Genomic DNA, 21,018 nt, shown 5'->3' with positions numbered 1-21,018 from the left:
TGGCATGAGAGAGGAGGATTCTGAGCCAGACTGGTGAATACATAGTCCTTCAGGAAGGGGTTTGATCTGATACATGCAGGTATTATAGCCAGCCTGTATCAAAGACTAACCAGAGATCAGTTTACTGCGTCTAATCAGTGATTTATCATTTTGAAAAATAGCCCTGGCTGGTGTAGGTCAGCGGATTGAGCATGGGCCCTCAAACCGGGAGGTCGACGGTTCGATTCCCAGTCAGGGCACATGCCTGGGTTTCGGGCAAGATCCCCAGTTGGGGGCACATGAGGGGCAACCACACATTGATGTTTCTCTCCCTTACTTTCTCCCTCCCTTCCCCTCCTTTAAAAAATAAATAAGTAAAATCTTTAAATATATATATATATATACACCACAATATTTTCTATAACATTTTCATTGCTAGCTTATCTTTAAGAAATGTGTTATCTGTGTGAATATACACATGCATATATATGTATATGTATACATATGTATGTATATGTAAATATATGTATATGTGCATAATGGAGTATAACGTGGTATACTATAGAAAAGAGATAAGAGTAAAAATAAATCGCTAATATTTAACGCTATGCCTTGGAACGTACCCACTTTTCTGTAAAAGTGGTAGTGATGATGATGATGAATGCCAACTGATGCCCAACTGGGGGTTAAAAGACCCGAGTTGGAGCTTCAACTGGCTTCTGACTTTGGGTAAGTCACTCCGCTTGCCTGATCTTAAGCCCCTGTACCCATTTGAGACTGCACGAGCAAAGGCATTTGCCATCTGCTGCACACCTACAACTAATTACACGTCAAAGACTGGACTGGGCACTTGACTCACATTAGTTCACTGGATTGGCCTAGCAGCCTACAAAGTAGACATTACCGTCCCCATCTTATAAACAAACTAAGTTCATGTATTGTAGCAATATCAGCATTTAAACCAAAGTAACTCCAAAGACAGTACCCTGACCACTACAATATACTATATAGTACCTCCTCTTAAAATGTAAAGTTCTAGCAAATAACCTCTAAGGTCCATTCTGGCTCAATCATCTGAGAATTGGGGGGTGGGGGGGTGGGCAGGAGAGATCTCTCTTTGATATTACTCCACTTCTATTTTTTAAAGATTTTATTTATTTTTATTTTTAGAGAGGAAAAGGAGGGAGAAAGAGAGAGAGAGAGAAACATCAATGTGCAGTTGCTGGGGGCCGTGGCCTGCAACCCAGGCATGTACCCTGACTGGGAATCGAACCTGCGACACTTTGGTTCACAGCCTGCGCTCAATCCACTGAGCTACGCCAGTCAGGGCCACTTATTTCAAAAGGGCGACACCAAGCTTCCTCTAGGCACGTTTCTTAATAAGCAAGCATATTTTTAAGACTTGGGAAACCATCACCACGCACTTCACATCAGAACAACAGCAGGGAGGAACCTGACACGCCTTAGGCAATTACCCCACGTCATTCCTGAGCAACACGCACCGTTGCAAGGACCTCTGCAGAGCGCCCCAGGTTTGGGGACGACCCGGTGCTGCAGACGCCCTGCCCTCTGGCTCGCCAGGGCACGGGAAATCACACCCCCACGTGCGGCTGGACTGTCTGTTCCCCGAATGTGCTGACGACCTCAGGCAGAGCTGGTCTTTGCAGGAGCCCCCAGCTGCTGCGTCTCCCTCTCTGCCTCCTCGGCCCCGGCCACCATGTGCCCTGCCGCAAACCTGCTGACTGGCCGAGGGGGCCCAGCACTTCAGGTAATTAATCCTTTCCTAATGTAGGTTAAGCAGGTGTGAAGCCTCCTTCGTTCGGAGGGGAGGGAGCTGATCTTCAGAGACACCCTGGAGTTGTGGTGTTTAATTGGGCTCCAGTGACTGTACCACGGGAGAGCCAGGCTGCAACCGACATCCTCACGCCCCTGGCTTCGCCTGCATCCGGCTGGAGACACTGCCCTTTCTCCTCCTGGATCTTCCGCTACAAACAGTGTACAGTTAGGATTTAGTGCCTGACCTGGCAATGCAAATATAATTTCTTTATTGGACACAGTGCTACGTGATTAATGGAGGCCGGTAAAATTTCGGGGTTAATTAAGTTGAATTGACTAGATAGCTCTCAGCTAGTACTTTTTAGTTCATTAAATGATACAACTAAACTGCACCAAAAGAGCTCCAAGTGGAAAACAAAAGTTGAACATCCTCTTTATGGGGTTTGCATACTTTCTACATTGCTTGAGGGGGAAAAATCATAGTTTTATTTTTTCGAGGAACAAAGAGCAAATGTTCTACTTAAGGGAATTATCAAGGTGTTATAAACAAATGGAGGTATTATATCTGTCTATCATACAGCATAAACTTCTCAGTTTGGTCAATTAAATTGATTTGGGCAGGTTAAATAGGATTTTCTAATGGGATGCTTCTAATTAACATTCATTTACTGGTGATTAAAATTGGCTTGGCCCTGGCCACTCTGGCTCAGTGGGTTGGAGCATCATCCCATAACCAAGAGGTTGTGGGTTCGATTCCTGATCAGGGCTCATACCAGGGTTGCGGGTTCAATCCCAGGTCCAGGTGTGTGCGGAAGATAACGGATCGATGCTTCTCTTTCTCCCTTCCTGTCTCTCTCAAAGCAATGAAAAAAAATGTCCTCGGGTGAGGACCAAAATGAAAACAAGAAGAAGAAAATCGGCCTGAACTGGGGAGGAAGCAGGCTGGTTTTAGCGAAACCATATACCTGTGGCCATACCTAACACTGTGTTAAGACACTGACTGATTTGTAGAACGCCAGTGACATGCATAGCTTGGTGTGCCTGGGACACAGCGGTGCTGAGGTTAAAGGAAAGAGAACAGCAACGTGTGTAGTTAAAGGGAGGGCAGAGCCTTGACTATGTGGACCCCGATGCTGGGTTAATAGGAAAATTCATTCTGAATAAGAACAAGGTAAACGAGCAGCAAAATTCAGCTACAGGTCTCGCCTCCTGCTCTCCTTTCTCTACCCGATAGTCCCTCAACAGAGGTGACGCGACAGTCTATCAGATCTCAGTGTCGAAAAATCGTCTCCCCTGTCCCTCACACCTTTAATTCCTCCCCCGGTGGCCAGGGTGAGTTCAGTCCACTCTCTTTCCCCTCTGCTTCCTCCACACCAGCGCCGCGTCTTTTCACACCTCCAGACCACACTTTGGGACTCACCGAGCTTGATGGTGACTTAGTCACTGAACCTTGGTCCAACAGGGAAGTAGGCTGACTTAGTCACACAAAAATAACACAGCCGAGGCTGACATTCTTGGGGGACTCTGGGGAGCGAAGTCACACGGCCTTTCTACACTGAAGTTTACGATCCAAAATTAATTCAGATGCTCCTTATGGCGAGAAGCTCCATTCTTTATAACACACACACACACACACACACACACACACACACACTACAAGCACTAGCACTTTCAAGTTCGTTCTATTTTGTGTGGGGTGACTGGGATAGTTATTTTCCCGGGTAATCAGGTTACTTCCAGCTTTCAGAAACTCGTTTTGATTATTTACAATCCTGTATTAAGCAGCTATTTTTATCTACAAAAATATAATGGGCTGTGCCCGAATTTCTGAGTTCAGCTGAGTAATAAATACCTGTACCCCTTTTCAAAAAGGACACTCAGCAGTTACGATTTTTTTGTAAGAAATCACTTCACTCGGTGTGTTTAAATAGTGCTTTTAAATTGCTCTTGATTCTATAGAAAACTGCTTCTCCGAGGCCCGGAGCCTCCAGCTGCCCCACAATTTATATCTCTTTCCTCTGCTCTTTGTTTTTCAGCCATTTTCCCTGAATGTCAAAGTCAATTTAGTGCATTTCACTTTGCTGAATAAATCAGAGGCGAAATCCTTGCTAAAAGTGAAAATTTGATTTGCTAAAAGGAGCTTAGGGCAACTATTAATCAATATATCCAGAGTGTCAAAGCCAAGGCCCAGATAGACATGCATTCATTTGGAGATTGGCTGAGGCAGATAAAGGGGGACGCAGGGGGAAGAGGGCCACCAGCCCACGGGAGGGAGGTGGACTCGGGTTGAAGAGAGGGTCAGGGAAGGAGCAGAGGGAGACACAAAACATGCTGGCTTCACGTTTCCTTCTCCCCCCTCCAGTCCTTGCAGAGGTGGGAGGCATCTCCAATTAAGCATTGAAGCATCTGTGGATTCTGCTAAGGATACCGGCTTTCATATAACAGTTTTCTCACAAGACGCAAAAGCCTTTCTCTCTTTAATTCATGCAGGAGCCTTGAGAAGAACCTAAAAGTCGGAGGTAACAGCATCCTTTACAAACCGAACTCCGGGACACAGAGACACGCAACGGGCCAGGTCTACAGAATGCCAATGTTTTGATAATCCTCGGGTAGATTTCAGGCTATTTCAGATTCTGAAAGATCATGACACACAGGAAACTGGAAGAGCTTAGCAACTGCCAAGATCTTGCTGAAGATGATAACATTTTAAGACACAGTCTATACAGAAATCTGCAACACTCAGGAATGTAACATATTTTCAAAAGTATGGGGTAATCTTTCTCTGTGTAAATAGACTCAAAAGCTATGATTTTCATCTTTTCAAAAGGCAGTTCCTATCTGAGCACTCAGTTAAAATTTCAACGGCTCCCCACTGCCATCAGTATAAAATGTTATTTCCTTAGCATGACATTTAAAATTTTTCACGATGGGGCCTTCGCCTAGGTCTCCAGGCTCAGGGCGTACCTTCACCCCCAGGCGGTCCCTTCCATCCATCCGTGCGACTCTGTGTGAGAGAACTACCTCCGCCCTCATCCCTGGGGTATGGTGTCCACTCATCTTTCCGAATCACCTACGACACCATGAGGGTCCTACAGGCAGAACCTGTACACGTGTGTACCCTTCATGCACACAGCCTGACACAGCTCACTAGATGCTTCTACGAGGAAGGGAGGGAGGAAGGAAAGAGAAAGGAAAGGAAGAAAGGGAGGGATGAAGGGAGACAGGGAAAGGAAAAAGAGAGCAAAGGAGGAGAAACTGACTTAACGTTCAATGGTAGCACTAGCATTTCTGATATCTGGGATGGTTGTAAGCCATTTCGCTCACTTCTGGCCCAGTTTACCTACAACTCTCAACCAAATTCAGTGCCCGGTGAATCTGAACAGAGACAGGGGAGGGAAGTGTCCAATTTCATCAACGCATCCTTCAAGGGCTTCTCCTACTCTTCTGGCGACAAGCAAAATGGTGATGGCCTTGTTTCATTAAAATCTGTGATCAGGGATCTCTAGGGTCTACTGTCCATCAAGCACTTTGATTTTTACTGATTTGCAGATGCGTCACACATTTCCTTTTTCATTCATCTTCCGTTTCTTTAATCTTTTATTGTGTAAATGCACACACAACATTTAAAGACACGGCCACAATGTTCCATTCGCGTAGACTTGTTATGCAAGGCAGGTCAGTCATGGGGAAGGCGTGACAAAGAACCTGGGGAAAGTGGACGAGGGGAGGGAAGGGACAAGGAGAGAGGGAATGTGGACCTCATGAGGCTACTCGTCAAACGTCATGGAAGTTAAACATTCCGTGAGTTCGAGGAACGGTACTAATAATGTGAGTCAACTTCCTGACCCTCGGGTTGGCTCCTCTACCCAGTGGGGGTCGTAAGCTTGAAACCGACCTACAGGACACCTACAGGATTATTGTGGACAGCGAATATAGGTTTGTAAAGTGCTTTAAACAAAGACACGTGCATGCACATATATTCGATATTTATGTGGACATGGGTGCACGATTCAGGGGAAAGATCGCATTGTGTGTATCCATTACGTTTCCTATAGTACCGAACACAGCGGACACTCAAATATTACATTGTACCCATGACTGCCATGAAACTGTGATTCCTCTTTGATCTCTGGTGTACAATGGCGTGGCTATGCACAGATGGCAAATATATTTTGGGGACATATCATAATTGAGCAGAAGCAGCGCTGGAATAGAGGTCACGAGAGCACAGGTAATTCAGCATGGTGACAGAACGGCGACTTAGGTCACACAAACAATGGCACTGAGTGATCAAGGTCGATCTCTGGGAGTGTCTTTAACAACATCTGGGTGTCTCTAGAAGCCAGGTCTGTGTCTAAGAAACCTGGCAACTTGCTTGGTGGTTAATGTTTTTTCATTTCTGGCCTGGGTGGCTGTGGGAAAAGAAGGGTCCTTGGGAGATATTTCATATTTTCCCCCCACAACGTATTTCCCAACTTGCCAGTTCCATAACATGGTTGTAGCTTCAGAAACTAAGAAACATTCCGTTATTTTAGGTTTGGCCAATGAGGATGGACGACATTATTTGGGGCAGAATGATGCAATATCCACGCATTGCCCCTCCTGGTTAATAGGCTCACTCCCTTCCTATTACGGTCCATATTTACTCTGAATGCTTTTTGAAACGGCTTTTATGGACACTAACTCTTTGGATCACTTGGTGTTCATCGCACCAAAATGACAATCGATGAGCAGCATCTTAGAAACTAAAGTGAATACTGAGCAATGTTATATTTAGTGTTCTTGCAAATTAATTAGATGTATAGCTCATGTGTACAACTTACATGTGTCTTTTTCCTCTCTTGGTTTTTATAATATAACTAATGGCTACAGCAATTAAGTAATTTACAAAAAATTATTAAACTAGTGCAACTGAGGTTTTCTGATTGTACTTTCTGAATCATTTTACCTTATGTGCCAGAACTACAGGTACACAGATATACAACTAGCAGGCATGCTAAATACCACCTCCAGATATTTGCTAATTGAGTGTACTCATAGCTTGAGTAGTAGTATTAAGTACTGAGGCTGTGGTCTTAAATTTATATTTCATCTACTTACCTAAAAACCTCAACTATTTCATAGTTTTGAAATCATTAGCTTATATGCACAAGAGAAAAATTAATCCCAAGAAAAGAAGCTGTAATTGCTTTAATTCCTCCATAGGAGAGTAGAAATTAAAATTATGAGTACATATTTCACAGTGTATATATAATACATACTTTTTGCCCTAATTTTTAAGGGAAAAATAAGGATGTACATCATACAGGGGTATCCTGATTACATATCATGGGTATAATAATTGCATGTATCATGCACACAAAACACGGGTGTGCACTATACATGGCAAAACATGGTAAATCCAGTTATAAGATGGGTGGAATGTGGAGCTCAGAGGCAATTAACAGTGTTGTGCTACGTAATTTAAACAAATATTTGCATTTATTTATTTATTTATTTCCAGAAAGAAGGGAATGAAGGGAGAAAGAGTGGGAGAAAAAGATCAATGTACAAGAGAAACATCAGTTAGCTCCTTTTTGCATGACCCAACCAGGGACCTGGCCTGCAATCCAGACATGTGCCCTGAGTGGGATTTGAACTGGTGACCTTTGGGTTCATAGGCTGGCACTCAATCCTCTGAGCCACACCAGCCAGGGCCATTTTTTTTATATCAACTAATCGATAAAGCCCTGGCCTGGTAGCTCAGTTGGTTAGAACATCATCCTGATATACCGGGGCTTCAGATTCGATCCCCAGTCAGGGCACATACAAGAAACCACCAGTGGACGCATAAATAAGTGGAACAAGTCAATGTTTCTTTCTCTCCCTCTTGCTCTCTTTCCCTCCCTCCCTCTCACTAGAATCAATAAGTAAAAAAAAAAAATTAAAACACCTAATCAATAAGAAATTTATCAAGTGCCAATGATAACATCCAAAAATCCAAAATGGAGTAGTAGGTGCTATTTATATATCTAAGTCCATGATGCCCCGTGTCCTACACTTCAAGCTGTAATCACATACTTACACACATGGAAACATGCTTTCTCTGACAAATGGAATTTTAATCTTATGGTCATTGTTTCTCCTGCATTTTTGGTGCTTTTGCACATATCATAATCCTGTAATGGTGCTGCCAGTTTAAGATAAGCAATGGGAATTTAAAAACATACCTTCCACAACTTTGGTTGGGGGATTATATATAAAAATTGATCTCTACATAAACTGTTTTAGGACAATAAATGTATCTTTAAGCAGTGTTATTAGCAAGGAATGCTCAAAATTATTCTCCCACAAATTTATATCCTAAAGTAGAACTAGTTCATCCGAGTTCTTTACAGAGTCCTGTCATTTCTAGAAAAAGTCTGAATGCTGCTGTTGAGAAAATTTTAAAATGTCAAATCAATGAGTAATTTTTGATATATTCCTCAACTAACATCTTCACATGATATGTTTCAGCATAAATGGAAAATGCTGGCTTCTATTCTTTCGATTTCTCTTTCTAACATGATTAACTAAATGTACAGACTGTTTTGTTGTACTATGTTCCAGTGTGGTTTTCTTTTGGTGCTTCATGTTCCTGCTTTCACTTTGTATGAGGCGAATGCGTAAGGAGGTTTTTGTTTGCTGTCATTACAATAGGCACAATTTTTAAAATGTGACCAAGAGGCCCCAAACTTGAATAAGAGAACTCCTTCTTCAGTAGGTAATTATTTCACTTGTCATGTTAAAAACGAGCAGGCCTCCCTGAAAATTTGCCATATTGGCTAAAGTACAAAAGTGTCTAAAAATGCATTTGCTCCCTTAATTGTTCAAATGCCTTCCTATTCTTTTAAAAGTAAACTCTCTGGCGAGATCCATAAATACATTTAAGCCACTTATATAGGTCAGCTAATATGGGTTATGCTTTTTTAAGCACCGTCTGACTAAGCACATTCCGCATTTCGTTAACAAAGTCGCACAGTCCATAATAATATTTTAATCAAGTCCAGAGAACAATTATGGATCTGACTGCCGGGCTGATAATCGCCTTATCACAGCCTGTGAAACCTAGCTCTGATATCCGACGGCGACTCCATGACTCGGCAGCCCGCTCTGAAAAGGGCCAACAATGGTGAGAGAAGGAAGTGGAGTGTGCCGAGCCTCCGTATCTACATAAAAGAGATTAGAGGCGACAGCATTCCATTTTACAGCTCAATCATATTGTGTTAGCATGCGCTTATCCGAGCGCGGACGAAATTGAAAGAGAAATAAAAAAGAGCCAGGCAGATAGGAACCAGAAAAGCGAGGCGTGAGCAATTTCTAAGGATATAAAAGGATGCTAATGGCGAGGCCCTGTCATTCTTAAGAAGGGCTATTAGGGCACCATCATCTGTTCTCGTGCCCTATGCTCCTCCAGCGAAAGTCAAGCATTTTCTAAAGCCCTTGTGATCTTTCTATTTTTCCCTCTAGATAAAGCATGGTCATGTTTCATAACTACCCACTTTTCCATTTATATGATTTATTCAAGTAAGCCAACTAATTCTATTTACTGATAACAAAGGCCCCCTCCATATGTATTTTTCAATATTTTTCTGTTGGATTCTTCACTTTTTTATGGAGCAAAGGCAAATATACGAAATAGTACATTCCCAACGGTGCAGAAAGATTGCTGATCTTATCGTAGATGGTAAACTTGATTTTTAAAACGTGTGTGTGTGTGTGTGTGTGTGTGTGTGCACCCGCGCATGCACGGTATTACACAAACTGGGAACAGGATAAACAAAGAGAGCAAAGGCTTAAAGTTTAGTAATATTAAAAGAAAAGGTTTCACTAGTGTTAGGAAACAAAGAGTTTTGAAGCGACGATGAAGACATGAAATCTCTATTCTGATTTGGCTTAAATTCCAGCTCTGACCCTGGTTATCAGGTCTGGGTCCTGTGATCAAGAGCTCGATTTGACTTTTATCAAGGCAGAAATGTGACTTTAGTCTTTCTCTTTGCCTTTGCACCCCTCTCCCATACTGCGTATTGCTGCTGGGCCCGAGTCCCTGAACCCGGGGTATACCAGCACTCCAAAAGCAGAGCATCCTTCTAACTCCAAACTCGGCATGGCACACTTAATGCTAAACTGGTAAAAAGAATTTCAGTTAATCCTTGCTTTGCTAATCCCTTTCTGAAAAGCCAGGATACTCCTTGCAATCATTTAAAACACCCTCAGGGTGTCACAAAATCCATAGCTGTGAGTCATCACTCCGCAGTGACCTGTGCTGGCACTCTCTATAGAGAGAGAGGAACGTCAGTCCTCACCAATTCTAAGCCTCAGTTTAAGACTGAACACATAATCACATAGTAATTGTTTCCACCACTGGCACTGCTGTTACTCATAGTTATTTAAAGTTACTGCCTTCACAAAAGTCACTGGAGCCCCTTCACGCTGACAGGTTCTTTTGTAAGCTGACATTGCTACTTCGATGCACAACTGGACCCACAAATTCAGTACTGACTTTTTCTTTGCAGAGAACGCCGGAAGGAGGTGTTGAGTGTTATTGGTCCTTATTATGCGATGTCTGTCCAACATCAAAATACTGGCCAACAAATCCCTTAAACCAGGGAGAACTGGGGGAGGGTTCTCTGACGTGATGGAGGTTTTGGAGTCATAGTGACAAAGCCCCCCGTGCTATTGTTATTAATAACAATATCATCAGTATTATTTCGAAACAGTTCTTTCAAGCGCAACCAACGAGGACACGAAAATATCCCAATTCGACTCCAGGAGGCAGCGCTGAACATGCGCTTTGAAGGCACTGGACGCATGTGTGAACATGCGTGCATTTCTGTGCGTGCATTTTTACCTCCTCCTGCACCAGGCCTCCCTGCCTACGAGTTAAGGATAACAGTAACCGATTCCTGGGTTAAAGCAACAATTCTCAGTTGGGGACGGGCACGACTTTGCCCTCTAGGGGACATCAGGCAATGTCTGAAGATGTCTTGGTGTGTCATAACTCAAGGGTGCGACTGGGTAGAAGCAAAGGATGCTGCTAAACATCTTACCACAAACAGGATGGCCGCCACAACAGAGGATAATGCGGTTCCAGATATGAATAGTGTCAAGGCTGGGAAACCCCGGGTTAGAGTCATGAAGAATAATGGCGCTTTAAATATGGGAATGTGTGTGTATATAAAATGGTAAAATATATAAATACAAATGACTCTGGCATAAAAACAAATGTCAGTTTTGTTTTTCTCAGCTCTAAAACTCTTCCCAACATTCTCCTTCCTGGCAAGTGTACATTTATCACTCATGCAAATTCTGGGCGTTACCGCTGCTACCATCCACAAACATCTCAACCTCTTGTGGCATATCCTTTTCTTTTTGCTTTTTTCTAAGAGTTGTATAGATGCAAATACATTCCCAGTGCAGCGTCAACTATCCGTCTGATCCAATTCTCCTACGTGTTGTACGCACAGTGACCCTTGTGTAGGTGTAGTCTGAAACGCACACTCCAGCTCACCTATTTAACTAGTTTTGACTTAATTTGGGGTGCTTTATTAGCAAACAGTGTAAGACAAAGTAGCTGGTATAATACAGAGTGATGTTTAAATTAGTTTACAATTGGCTTGGCCTCCTCTAGAATGGCACCGAACAAAGCCATTCAGAAATGTCAGCTGTGTTCCTAACCACTGTAACAAATTGTCGCCCGAACGCTGCACACCTAATGACTTCAAATTAGCTTCACTGCGATATCGCCTGACAGTTCGTTACGACTGTTAGCAACATAGCTGGCGTATCATGACCAATAAATTGGTTTCAGTGTGGGCTGGGAAAGGGACTTCCATCAATTTGATTAAAGAAATTACTGTAGCATTCAAAGTATAAAGACAAACTAGTTTAAGGAGACAGAAATAAGTTAACTGTACCAGAAAAACATTGCTCGTCATTCAAACACTTGCTGATAAGCTATTTGAAGATTGGAGTTCAAATAAACAACAAATGATAATTCTAGACTACCAAAATTCTCAAAAACTTGTGATTAGGCATAAGTTTGATATTACAGAATGAGTCAGCAAAGAAAGGTAACAGGCTATTTGGAATTCTGCTTTTAAGTTACCATATGAAAAAATTTCTGATGTCAATGTAACATTTCTTTTCCTAATTTCTGTACAAATTCATGGTAAATATACAATTGCAAACCAAAGTAAAGCCTGTGAATATGAATAGTATATGAATACATAGTGCACCGTAAATAGCCACTGTGAACAACAAAATGTATTATTCTTAAGAGAAAAAAATAGTACATTAGACTACTGTTGGCAAAAACACTTCTGAACATGAAAAGAAAAGGTAAAAGCATTTCCTTAGGAGAAAGCTCAGAATTTTGAAAGGCATAAAGAAATTTTTAAAAATTATATTTGTTTTATCATATATTAGCATAGTACCTTCATATATGAAAAAAATAACTAACAAGAGTTCAAATTGTTACAGATATGAAAAGGTTTACGGTTCTATGAAGATCAGCAAAGCTCAAATTAAGTAGGACATTCAATAAAAACAAATGTCAAGGTCGACAAAAATCCTAATGAGAAAATTTAGAACTTTCCTAAGTGTACATATACAACCGAGGGAATTAACTGCAACCTTTTCTTTTTCTTTCTTTCTTTTTTTTTTTTTGTTTTCAGAAACGGTACCTGGAATATGCTTCGCCCAGCCGATGATAACCACCAGCTCCCGGTCGGCCAGGTCACACAGTGTTGTGAGGGCTTTGATGTCGCTGTCGGGGACAGTGGGGTCAGGCATGGCATAGATCTTCTCCGGTTCAGCCACCAACAAATGTGAAACAATCTTGTTATCTGCGGGATCAGACCAGAGCACTACAAGATCACTGTAGCATCATCCTTCTTTTAACAAACCTCCAAGCATGCTGTGTTTTGAAAAATCATCCGGATCGCCCACTACAAACCCAACGTATTTTCCTTGCAGGTCAATATGGGCATATTAAACAGGGTTCGGGCAAACGGATGGCAAGACGTATGCCACTGCAGTGGTAGCGGAATTCATTCCTCTCCTCTTCCATGCTCTACCTGCCCTTGTGGGGAATGAGGCATTTGTTCTAGAATGGAAATGCTTTTTAGCGGACAGATAAGAGAAGTTAGATGCTCTCTGGGTCCGCGCTTTGATTCTCAAGTGGGATTTGGGGAAGCAGATTAAATAGTATACAACAGCTTTAAAAAAAGTCACACTGAACCACTGAAATCTAGAATATAATGTGGAAGACAAAGAACTGCCGCCCACAGCCATAATGGGCGTGTAAGTCATTAACTGTCTTAATTCCTGTAGAGAAGAGCAAAGGTCAGAGCCCTTCTGCCTGGGTGAGTTACGGACTGTATAACTCTATGTCTGTGGGGTGTTCTTTTCTTTTGTCCTCTCCCCGCACACCCAGCCAATCTTCCAAATAGAGCTAGTGTCCGTGTCCAGAAAAACACTCCTACTTAAATGTTACAGCGTTTCCTCTTTGGAGTGCCCAATTCAAAATCCTCTATTTTCATCTGCTGTGTTTAGTTCATTCTCTGGTTCAGATGTATCTGTCTGAAATTTGTGATAGATGTTTTTAAAAACCTTCATAAAATAAGCACTAGAGACGAATGAAAAGCACCACATCAAATGTGTTTTACTGCTCAGGGGCATGGGAGGGTTTATGGCAGGGGCTGTAAAGCCTTGCTAACGGAATGATTGTTCTTGTGGCCCTGTTTCCAATTTCTCTGTGTAGCTTCAGATTTTACAGTTGCTGCTAGGTGAGGAGATGGACATGGGTAAGGACGAACCCAAATATTTCCGCGTTCTACGTGCTATCGCTCTAGAAAACCAGGGCATTAAGTGGGATTTTTGTGAGCAAAGGGACGTTGCCTCAGTGTTGGCTAGATCATTTTTTTGTAAGTTTGTAACATTTTACCCTAAACGGAAAGACTTCCTATACCTTAGGATTGAAAACACAGCATCCTTTCAATCTCATTTAACACAATAACAAAGAGCGTTATGCAAACTGTAATTAGCATTTTTTTCTGACATAATTTAAAATGTTATTATTATGGCTGCCAGAGGAACAATATTTATTGCAAACAATCAACAGATAACCATTCATTGGCAGAATATTCAATTATCATTAAGCTGCAAATTTGGGGGAAAATATTCCCCAATGTCCTATTTTTCTAGTGAAAAATGAAAGGTAAAATAGAGATTCTCTTTTTTAAATTTGCAGGATCAACAGAGAATGCCATTTGTGTCCCGGACTCACTATAGAAACAACACCCGTGTTTTCAGCTACTCGTGGGAAAGTTGCAGTGCCCATCACTCTGTGGATGCTACGGAACCTGTCAGCAACCACTAGATGCTCAGGGTTAGCAGAACATGCAGTGAGAAAGGGCACAGACGTGTGACTGAAGGGAATCCTGATCCCATTTCTTATTTAGTGCAGGGAAATGTTTCACCCAAGTGCCTGGGTCAGAGAAGTTTCGTGGAAGCTTGGGAATTCCCATCATTCAGATCACGGAGTAGCCGGCAGCACTGTTTCCGGGTAAATCTTATTTAATGTTTCCCTAATTAGAATCAATAGAACACAATTCTCATGCCTGGGCTTTCGCCGTCCACAATCAGTCAGGACCCAGAAATCTCCCCCAGCCACTTTCTGTGCAAAGCCCACGCACACTGTCTCTTGGCACCTATCGGACAGGATCTGAAAATTAAGTTTTATAAATGTTTGTTACAAAAACACACTAATTGGAAGGACTCGGGAAAATTAACACAGAGGCCTTGAGATAATGAGTAATGATTTATTAGGAGCCTTCTTTATCTCAGACGCAGGAGGCTCCCTGAAATTGCTGTAATCTTCTTAAAGGTACTTGACAAGCCACTTCCCAATTTCTCAGGTTCACACAGAAAACCATTGACGTTTCTCTATCATGGGCTGGTGCACGTTTTTCTCCCAGTAGGGGAAATTATCAATGGTTTAGTCAATGTTTGCATAAACTGAATGAAAAACGGGCACTCTGTGTATTACTGAATCCAGGAAAACGAAGCCTCTAATGAAATTAAGCATTAGTGTTTATTGCATTTTATTGTATTATCAGAAAGTTTTTTATTATAATGTGCAAAATCTGCTTAAAGCAGTCCTAGATTGTATTTGCAGAATGCCAAACCGCTTTTGCAGGCTGAGGAGATGATGCCAGATTGGACAATTGAAGGTATAATCAACATAATGTTTTTTGGAAAGGCAAAAGGAAACTATGCCATATGTTCACTTAAGCTTTAATTTTATGTAAAACTGGTTGTTTTTCCTTTGACATAGCTAAAATGTCCTTTGGTTTACAGTTCAGGGTCTGTTTTATTTATTTAACGGATCCCCATATGCTCACTGAACGGTGCACAGCAGCGACCCCTCCTGGAGAATCCAAGTTAGAAGCGGACACTTTCTCTTCCCTTGAGAGCAGAATTGGTGGGGGGGGTGGGAAACAAGCAAAATCCTGAGTCTTTTCTAGAACTGCTGTTGATGTGGTTTCCTCTGGTGAGCGCTTGTTGTGCCTTCCGAGGCCAAGACAGCTCAAAACGAGAGCTGTCTCCACCAGAGCACTTCTCCGTGCCTAATACAAACTCTTTGCATAAACACCCTAAAATGCGAGGTCTGTTGCACTACAGCTGTGAACTGATTTAACAGAAAATGGGATACAGTTATTGCCTCGATCTATATTCCAGCTCTTTTTAGTTAATGGCAAAGAGAACGGGCCTTGCATTTTAGCAACATGCCATCACCCTTTCGCACTGGAACCTGGCATTCTGAAACCGTGGGCTCTTTAAACACAATTCATAAGGCCCATCAGGGCATCTGAGACGGAACCATCAACCTATGCTTGTCATTAGTGGGGCACATTCTTGTTTTAGTCTATTGCTAGGCTTGCGTGTTCACCTTCTCTAGCTCCAAATTAATGAGGCTCCTAATGTATTTTCATTGGGAGGTTGAGCAGTCAAACTCATTTAGTTAGTGAAAACTACAAAAATCACTTTCTTGTGAAATCTGAAACGAACAGCTCCAATGAACTAATGATCGCAGTATGATCCATTTTATGTACCTCTGAAAATCAAGATAACCAGTAAATGTGAGATCCGCACAATATAAACTATGCCTTAATATGCTTCGGCTTCCACACAATGACTAGGTGAATCAAGGTGCGGGGTGGGGAGGGAAAACCCGGGGACAGATAATTAATTAGCTGAGTTGCTGCCTCAAAGGCCGTCTTCATGAATGGAGCCATGCTGCCCCCGCAACAAAGACAAGCGCCCTTGGAGTTGGTAGGGACCCGCATGCCAGAACTGATGGAACCACAGCCAACTAGCGGGGGTGTCTGTGTGTGAGGAAACCAGATGCCCTGGCTGTACTTACATGGCTTTTTGGCTGGCTGAACCAGCTGAGGGTTCAGGTACGGGCTGTTCTCCGCGTCTATTCTGCGCTTGTACTTCTGCCGACCTCCACGCACTCTGTCAAGACGTACTCCTGTGGGCAGAGACAGTCGCCGGCTTACTACTGAGGTCGATACCTTTCAAACCAATTCAATACAGAGAGAGCATCACCCATGGGTGCTGGGGAGACAGAGAGGCGAGGCAGAATGGCCCAGTGGTATTAGAGGGATGTAGGAAAAAAAGTGGTGGTGAACCCAACAGGGACAGTGGCTGGAAACCGAATCTGGCACCGAATAATAAACCTGGTAGACATCTGTGGTCAGGCCATCAAAGTCACATTTACACATCAAAGAAAAAGCATGGTTTCATGTGAATTAATGCAAAGAGACTGTTTCTGAAGTGAAAGACAATGGCAATTGGCATTCTCCCTATCAGTCTTCTCTGAAAGCCCGTTGTGTAGGGGGGGTCAGGTAGACCAGTTGACCAGCTATCCACACCTGGCATCTACCAGAGGATTCCATATAGACCTGTGAATTGAGCTATCTTAAAAGCACCTTCATGCTGCAGAGGTGAGATGCAAGGATTGTTCCATATTATCATGACCCTGTATTAACATGTCTCAGGAAGAGAACTTACACGTTGGCACACATCTGTATTTTCTTTCAAATGAGAGAAAACTGGGAGTAGGTTTGGACTGAGCACAGGATAGAAAGAGGAACTCCCTGAAAGCTTCCAGGCTAAGATGTCAAAGAAGCAGTCTGAGAGTAGCTCAAAGCTGAAGGGTGAAGTCAGGAAGAAGGCAAAACAAGGTGGACTTGAGTAACAACTTCTCCCAAAGAGTGATGGGTTGTGTCAAGATTCAAGGAGTTTGTGCGAGCAGCGGATTTAAAAGATCAAGGAAAGAGGAAAAACAAAAAGAAAGGAATTAAAATAATGTTTCCTTTGTCCGGGGGAGTGGTGTGGAAGACCTTGTTAACAAGCTGGTTTCTGGTGTATAACTGTAAAGTTTAAAACAGAACCATGTGACCTTCACCAAAGAAAGACCAGATTACTCGGAAGGAAGAATGAGGCAAGAGCTTCTTTCTGTGGTTTTAGGTTGCACCTTCGTTTCTGAAACGGTACATTATCTGTTAATAAAATCAGCTAAGTAATGCATTGCACATATTTTGGCATTTTTCAAAGTGTGCAAAATAGATTTGGTTTAATAGCATCATCAGTATTATTATTATTTTACTGAAGGATCTCTCTGAGTCTTTAATATGCAAATGGTCTCTGTAAACTTCTCCGAGGGAGATGTAGCCCCTGCCACGTTGGCAGGCCAATTTAGCTAAGGGTCCAGTTTTTGGCACGCTATTAATATCACGTGACATGTGAGTTGTGGGTTATCTGAGGCACAGGAAATACAGGCAGCAGATTGGGAAAGGCTGATAGTATCTCCATCTGAATCCTAAAGGTGACTCTCTCTCTCTCTCTCTCTATATATATATATATCTATATCTCTAGCTGTATATCTATATAGATATCTCTCTCTCTCTCTCTCTATATCTATATATCTATATATCTATATATATCTATCTATATCTATATCTGTATCTATATATAGAGAGAGCATATATATATATATATATATATGCGCTCAAGTGGTAAGGATTATTATTAACCCACAAAAGAAAGAAAAATGCAATTTCTCATATTATCTCAATAATAGATAGTATTTTAAGAGTTGATTGCTTTCAGTGAAACACACAAACATATACTGGTCTCTAAATAAACCCTGAAATGTCACATCATGCTGAAACATCAAAGCAGAGTTTAAATAAAATCAGGAGACAACTTCAAGAATAATTTAGTAGGTTTACACAAATAAATATTAAAAAAAACAAGTAAATTACGTATACTAAGCATTCACTGAAAATAATACTGCATGAACAAAAAAGCTATATGCAATAACATAACAAATTATTCCTAAGTAGTATATGAGGAATATGCTTTTAAAAAATAAAGCATAATTTGCATGTCAGAATGGTTGAGGCTTTTAATGACTCTTTTGTTAACTGGCTCAGTAAGCTTTGATGTGTTCCTTAATTTGTTTGCTTTTTTAAATATAAGGTGAGTAGAAAGACAACACCTGCCCCAATGTTTTTCTCTAATGATCTAATATTATATTACTATCTCTGGGTATCATACATGTGTTATTAAAATATTTTATAAACCTTCAAATGCCAAGAAAAATAAGAAAGTTGTCACTATCTCATAATTTTATTGAAGTATGGCTATATTATTTTACTGAAATATATTTTGATCATTTATTGAAAACCTGTCCCCATGGAGTTCGAAAATCTACCCTGCCTTCGTTCTGTAGGTTAACAGATTTGGGGTCTGACAGATTGGTAAGATAACTGAAAAAATGCAATCCAAATAATGATACTACTTGATGTCTAAGTGATTTATAGAAATATTTGGTATGCCGTTCTATTTACTGCTCATCCCTGTCACTAATAGGTGATTCTTTTAGAATACACACAGAAATTCACACCAATTCCATCCAAAAGGATGCTTTCCCTGAGTTGACCTATGAGCACACGACACAAATTTGAGTAGAGAATGGATAATTATCCAAATAGCCTGATACATGATGTAGAAGTCTCTAACGATTTTAGCAGAAGCAAACAAAAAATAACAATATTTACCATCAGGATCTCAGAAATCCAGATCTTCCATAAATAAACACTAGTCTAATCCAAATATTCCCGCTGAAGCTGACAAAGGCTGCTTTACATCTTTACCCCCTTAAATACCAACAATTTCTGTTTTGACTTCACTTGTAGGCCAGTTTCGAGAAAGTTTGGAAAAAAGCTTTCTCCCAGAAAATAAGATACCCACAATGTTCGATGTTTGACAGGATTCGAAGTTAATTAGGCAACTAGACTTTCTATTCACGTGGAGACTGCCATTGTCTTTTTTATTTTATTTTTTTCCTAAAAGATGTTACTAGTTGGCATTACCTACCAAGTGGTACATTTCATATTGCTGCTTCTTTCAAACGCTGCGTGCGCCTATGTGGCCACAAGGGAATTGCAAATCTCATACATTGTCAGAATTTACAAAATTGGGAGAGCAAGAACAGGACAGGGAGGGGGAAAATATGCTGGGAAGCAAATAAACTCCAAAAGCAGCAAAGCGGTTCAGCACGAGGCCTTCTTAGGTCAGCTCATTTTAAGTCTACATTTTATGCCTAAGTGCAAATTTTTATATGATAGAGTCCAAAGGCAAAAGTAGTTTTCACATTTTTAATAGCAGGAAGTCAACGGCATTTCATAGGATAATAAAAATTTTCCCTTCAGAGCATCACACAGGATACCCCAGCCTACTTTCCCCAATTAAAAACACGCCTTTGACAACACTCCTCCCAAACAAAGGTTTGCCAAACACATGAATTACAAAGACCCTGGGAATACTTAAGAACAATGCAAATAGTCATAGTCAAGTAAAGATCATTTTTAAAGGAGAATGAAGTTAATAACTGACTAATGCAACAGTATTAAATAATTGTTATCAAAAGAGGCTTGTAATTGAGCACCAGGAGCAGACTGGAGAAAAGCAAGACTTCTCGGACAGCAAGGTGAGGAAGGTGGGGACTTTCTCCTCCACCGTTGTGTCTTCCTGCTACCATAGCTCCCTTTCCTAGCAGAGGACACCTCCCTCCTTGAAGGACCTGGCAGCACCCCTGAACTCTCCTGAGATTTCTGCGAGGGAACCACCATGAACAGAGGGGGAAGAAATGCAGGAAAAGAAGCAAAGGCAGCTAGGAAGTATCGAACACCGCAGTGGAAGTCTGGTGGCCGCCTCTGAAGGGGTTCTCCTTCGGGACAATGTCCCGACCAGCATACCAGTTTAACCCACGGTGGAGGGGGCGGTGCCTATCCACAGGCTTCTTAGGAAGGAGAGAATGGCCATTATTTGTATATTCATGCATATGCTCCAGGGAGACTGTGACCATCTAAAATTCTTGAGAAACACATGAGACGATAACAGAGCCCACCCTCAGCTAGCTTCTGTATAACTGCCCCCTCTCGAAACAGTGATGCCATTAAATGTGGCGTCCTGAGTTAGCCCTTTGTTCCTGTTCTAGCCACCTTTGCCTCCTCACACCTACACACCTACAGCTCCCTGACAACCAAAGCCTTCACTGTTCATTGAATAACTCGGCCTCTATATGAAGTGCTTCGGGATAAACCAGAACATGAGCCAGTTGCTGGAAGTCACTGGTTATGGAGAGCTTATGATGTTCCAGGCAATGGGCTGTTATGCATATATGAACATGTTAATTCCTTCCAGCAATCCTAATGAGGTGGGGACTATTATTAACCCTTGTCTGGATGAGAAAGCCAGGCGGCAGAGCAAGGAGGGTGAGCCGGGGAGAATGGCTGTAGATCCCGCCTTCTAAACACCATGTTCTACTCTTTCTTTGCCATGAACTCTATTTTGGGGAAAGAATAGTTGTTATATGCTCCAAAAGAGAAGTACAGGCAGATAAAACCCAACTTTCATGGGGAACAATACTCACATCATGAAATGGGGTGCATGTGAAAGGTCAACAGAATGATAAACTTGTAGGGGGAAATAAACCAACACTTTTTTCCAATTGCAAGGCTGGTCATTTCGCATGTGTCCCTCCACATGCACCCCATATCACGGGGGACTTCCCTTAGAATGGTTTATGGCCGTGAGGCTGCGGGCAAGCCGAAAGTGATGGAAAGACCCAGTCACTCCGTCTGCACTGACACACAGACCTAGAGA

The 21,018-nt window shown here is 41.9% G+C and overlaps 1 protein-coding gene across 1 annotated transcript in view; it reads right to left on the bottom strand.

Annotated features, from left to right (window-relative positions):
- Positions 1-21,018, bottom strand: part of ESRRG (estrogen related receptor gamma) — a 191,366-nt gene that overhangs the window by 38,060 nt on the left and 132,288 nt on the right. Inside the window, 2 exon segments of the mRNA XM_028531427.2 lie at positions 12,459-12,620; positions 16,202-16,312. Of these exon segments, the coding sequence (XP_028387228.1) occupies positions 12,459-12,620; positions 16,202-16,312 (273 nt within the window).

The sequence above is a fragment of the Phyllostomus discolor genome, chromosome 15 (assembly GCF_004126475.2).
Source record: "Phyllostomus discolor isolate MPI-MPIP mPhyDis1 chromosome 15, mPhyDis1.pri.v3, whole genome shotgun sequence".
Lineage (NCBI taxonomy): Eukaryota > Metazoa > Chordata > Mammalia > Chiroptera > Phyllostomidae > Phyllostomus > Phyllostomus discolor.
This window is presented reverse-complemented; position numbering and strand designations above follow the sequence as displayed.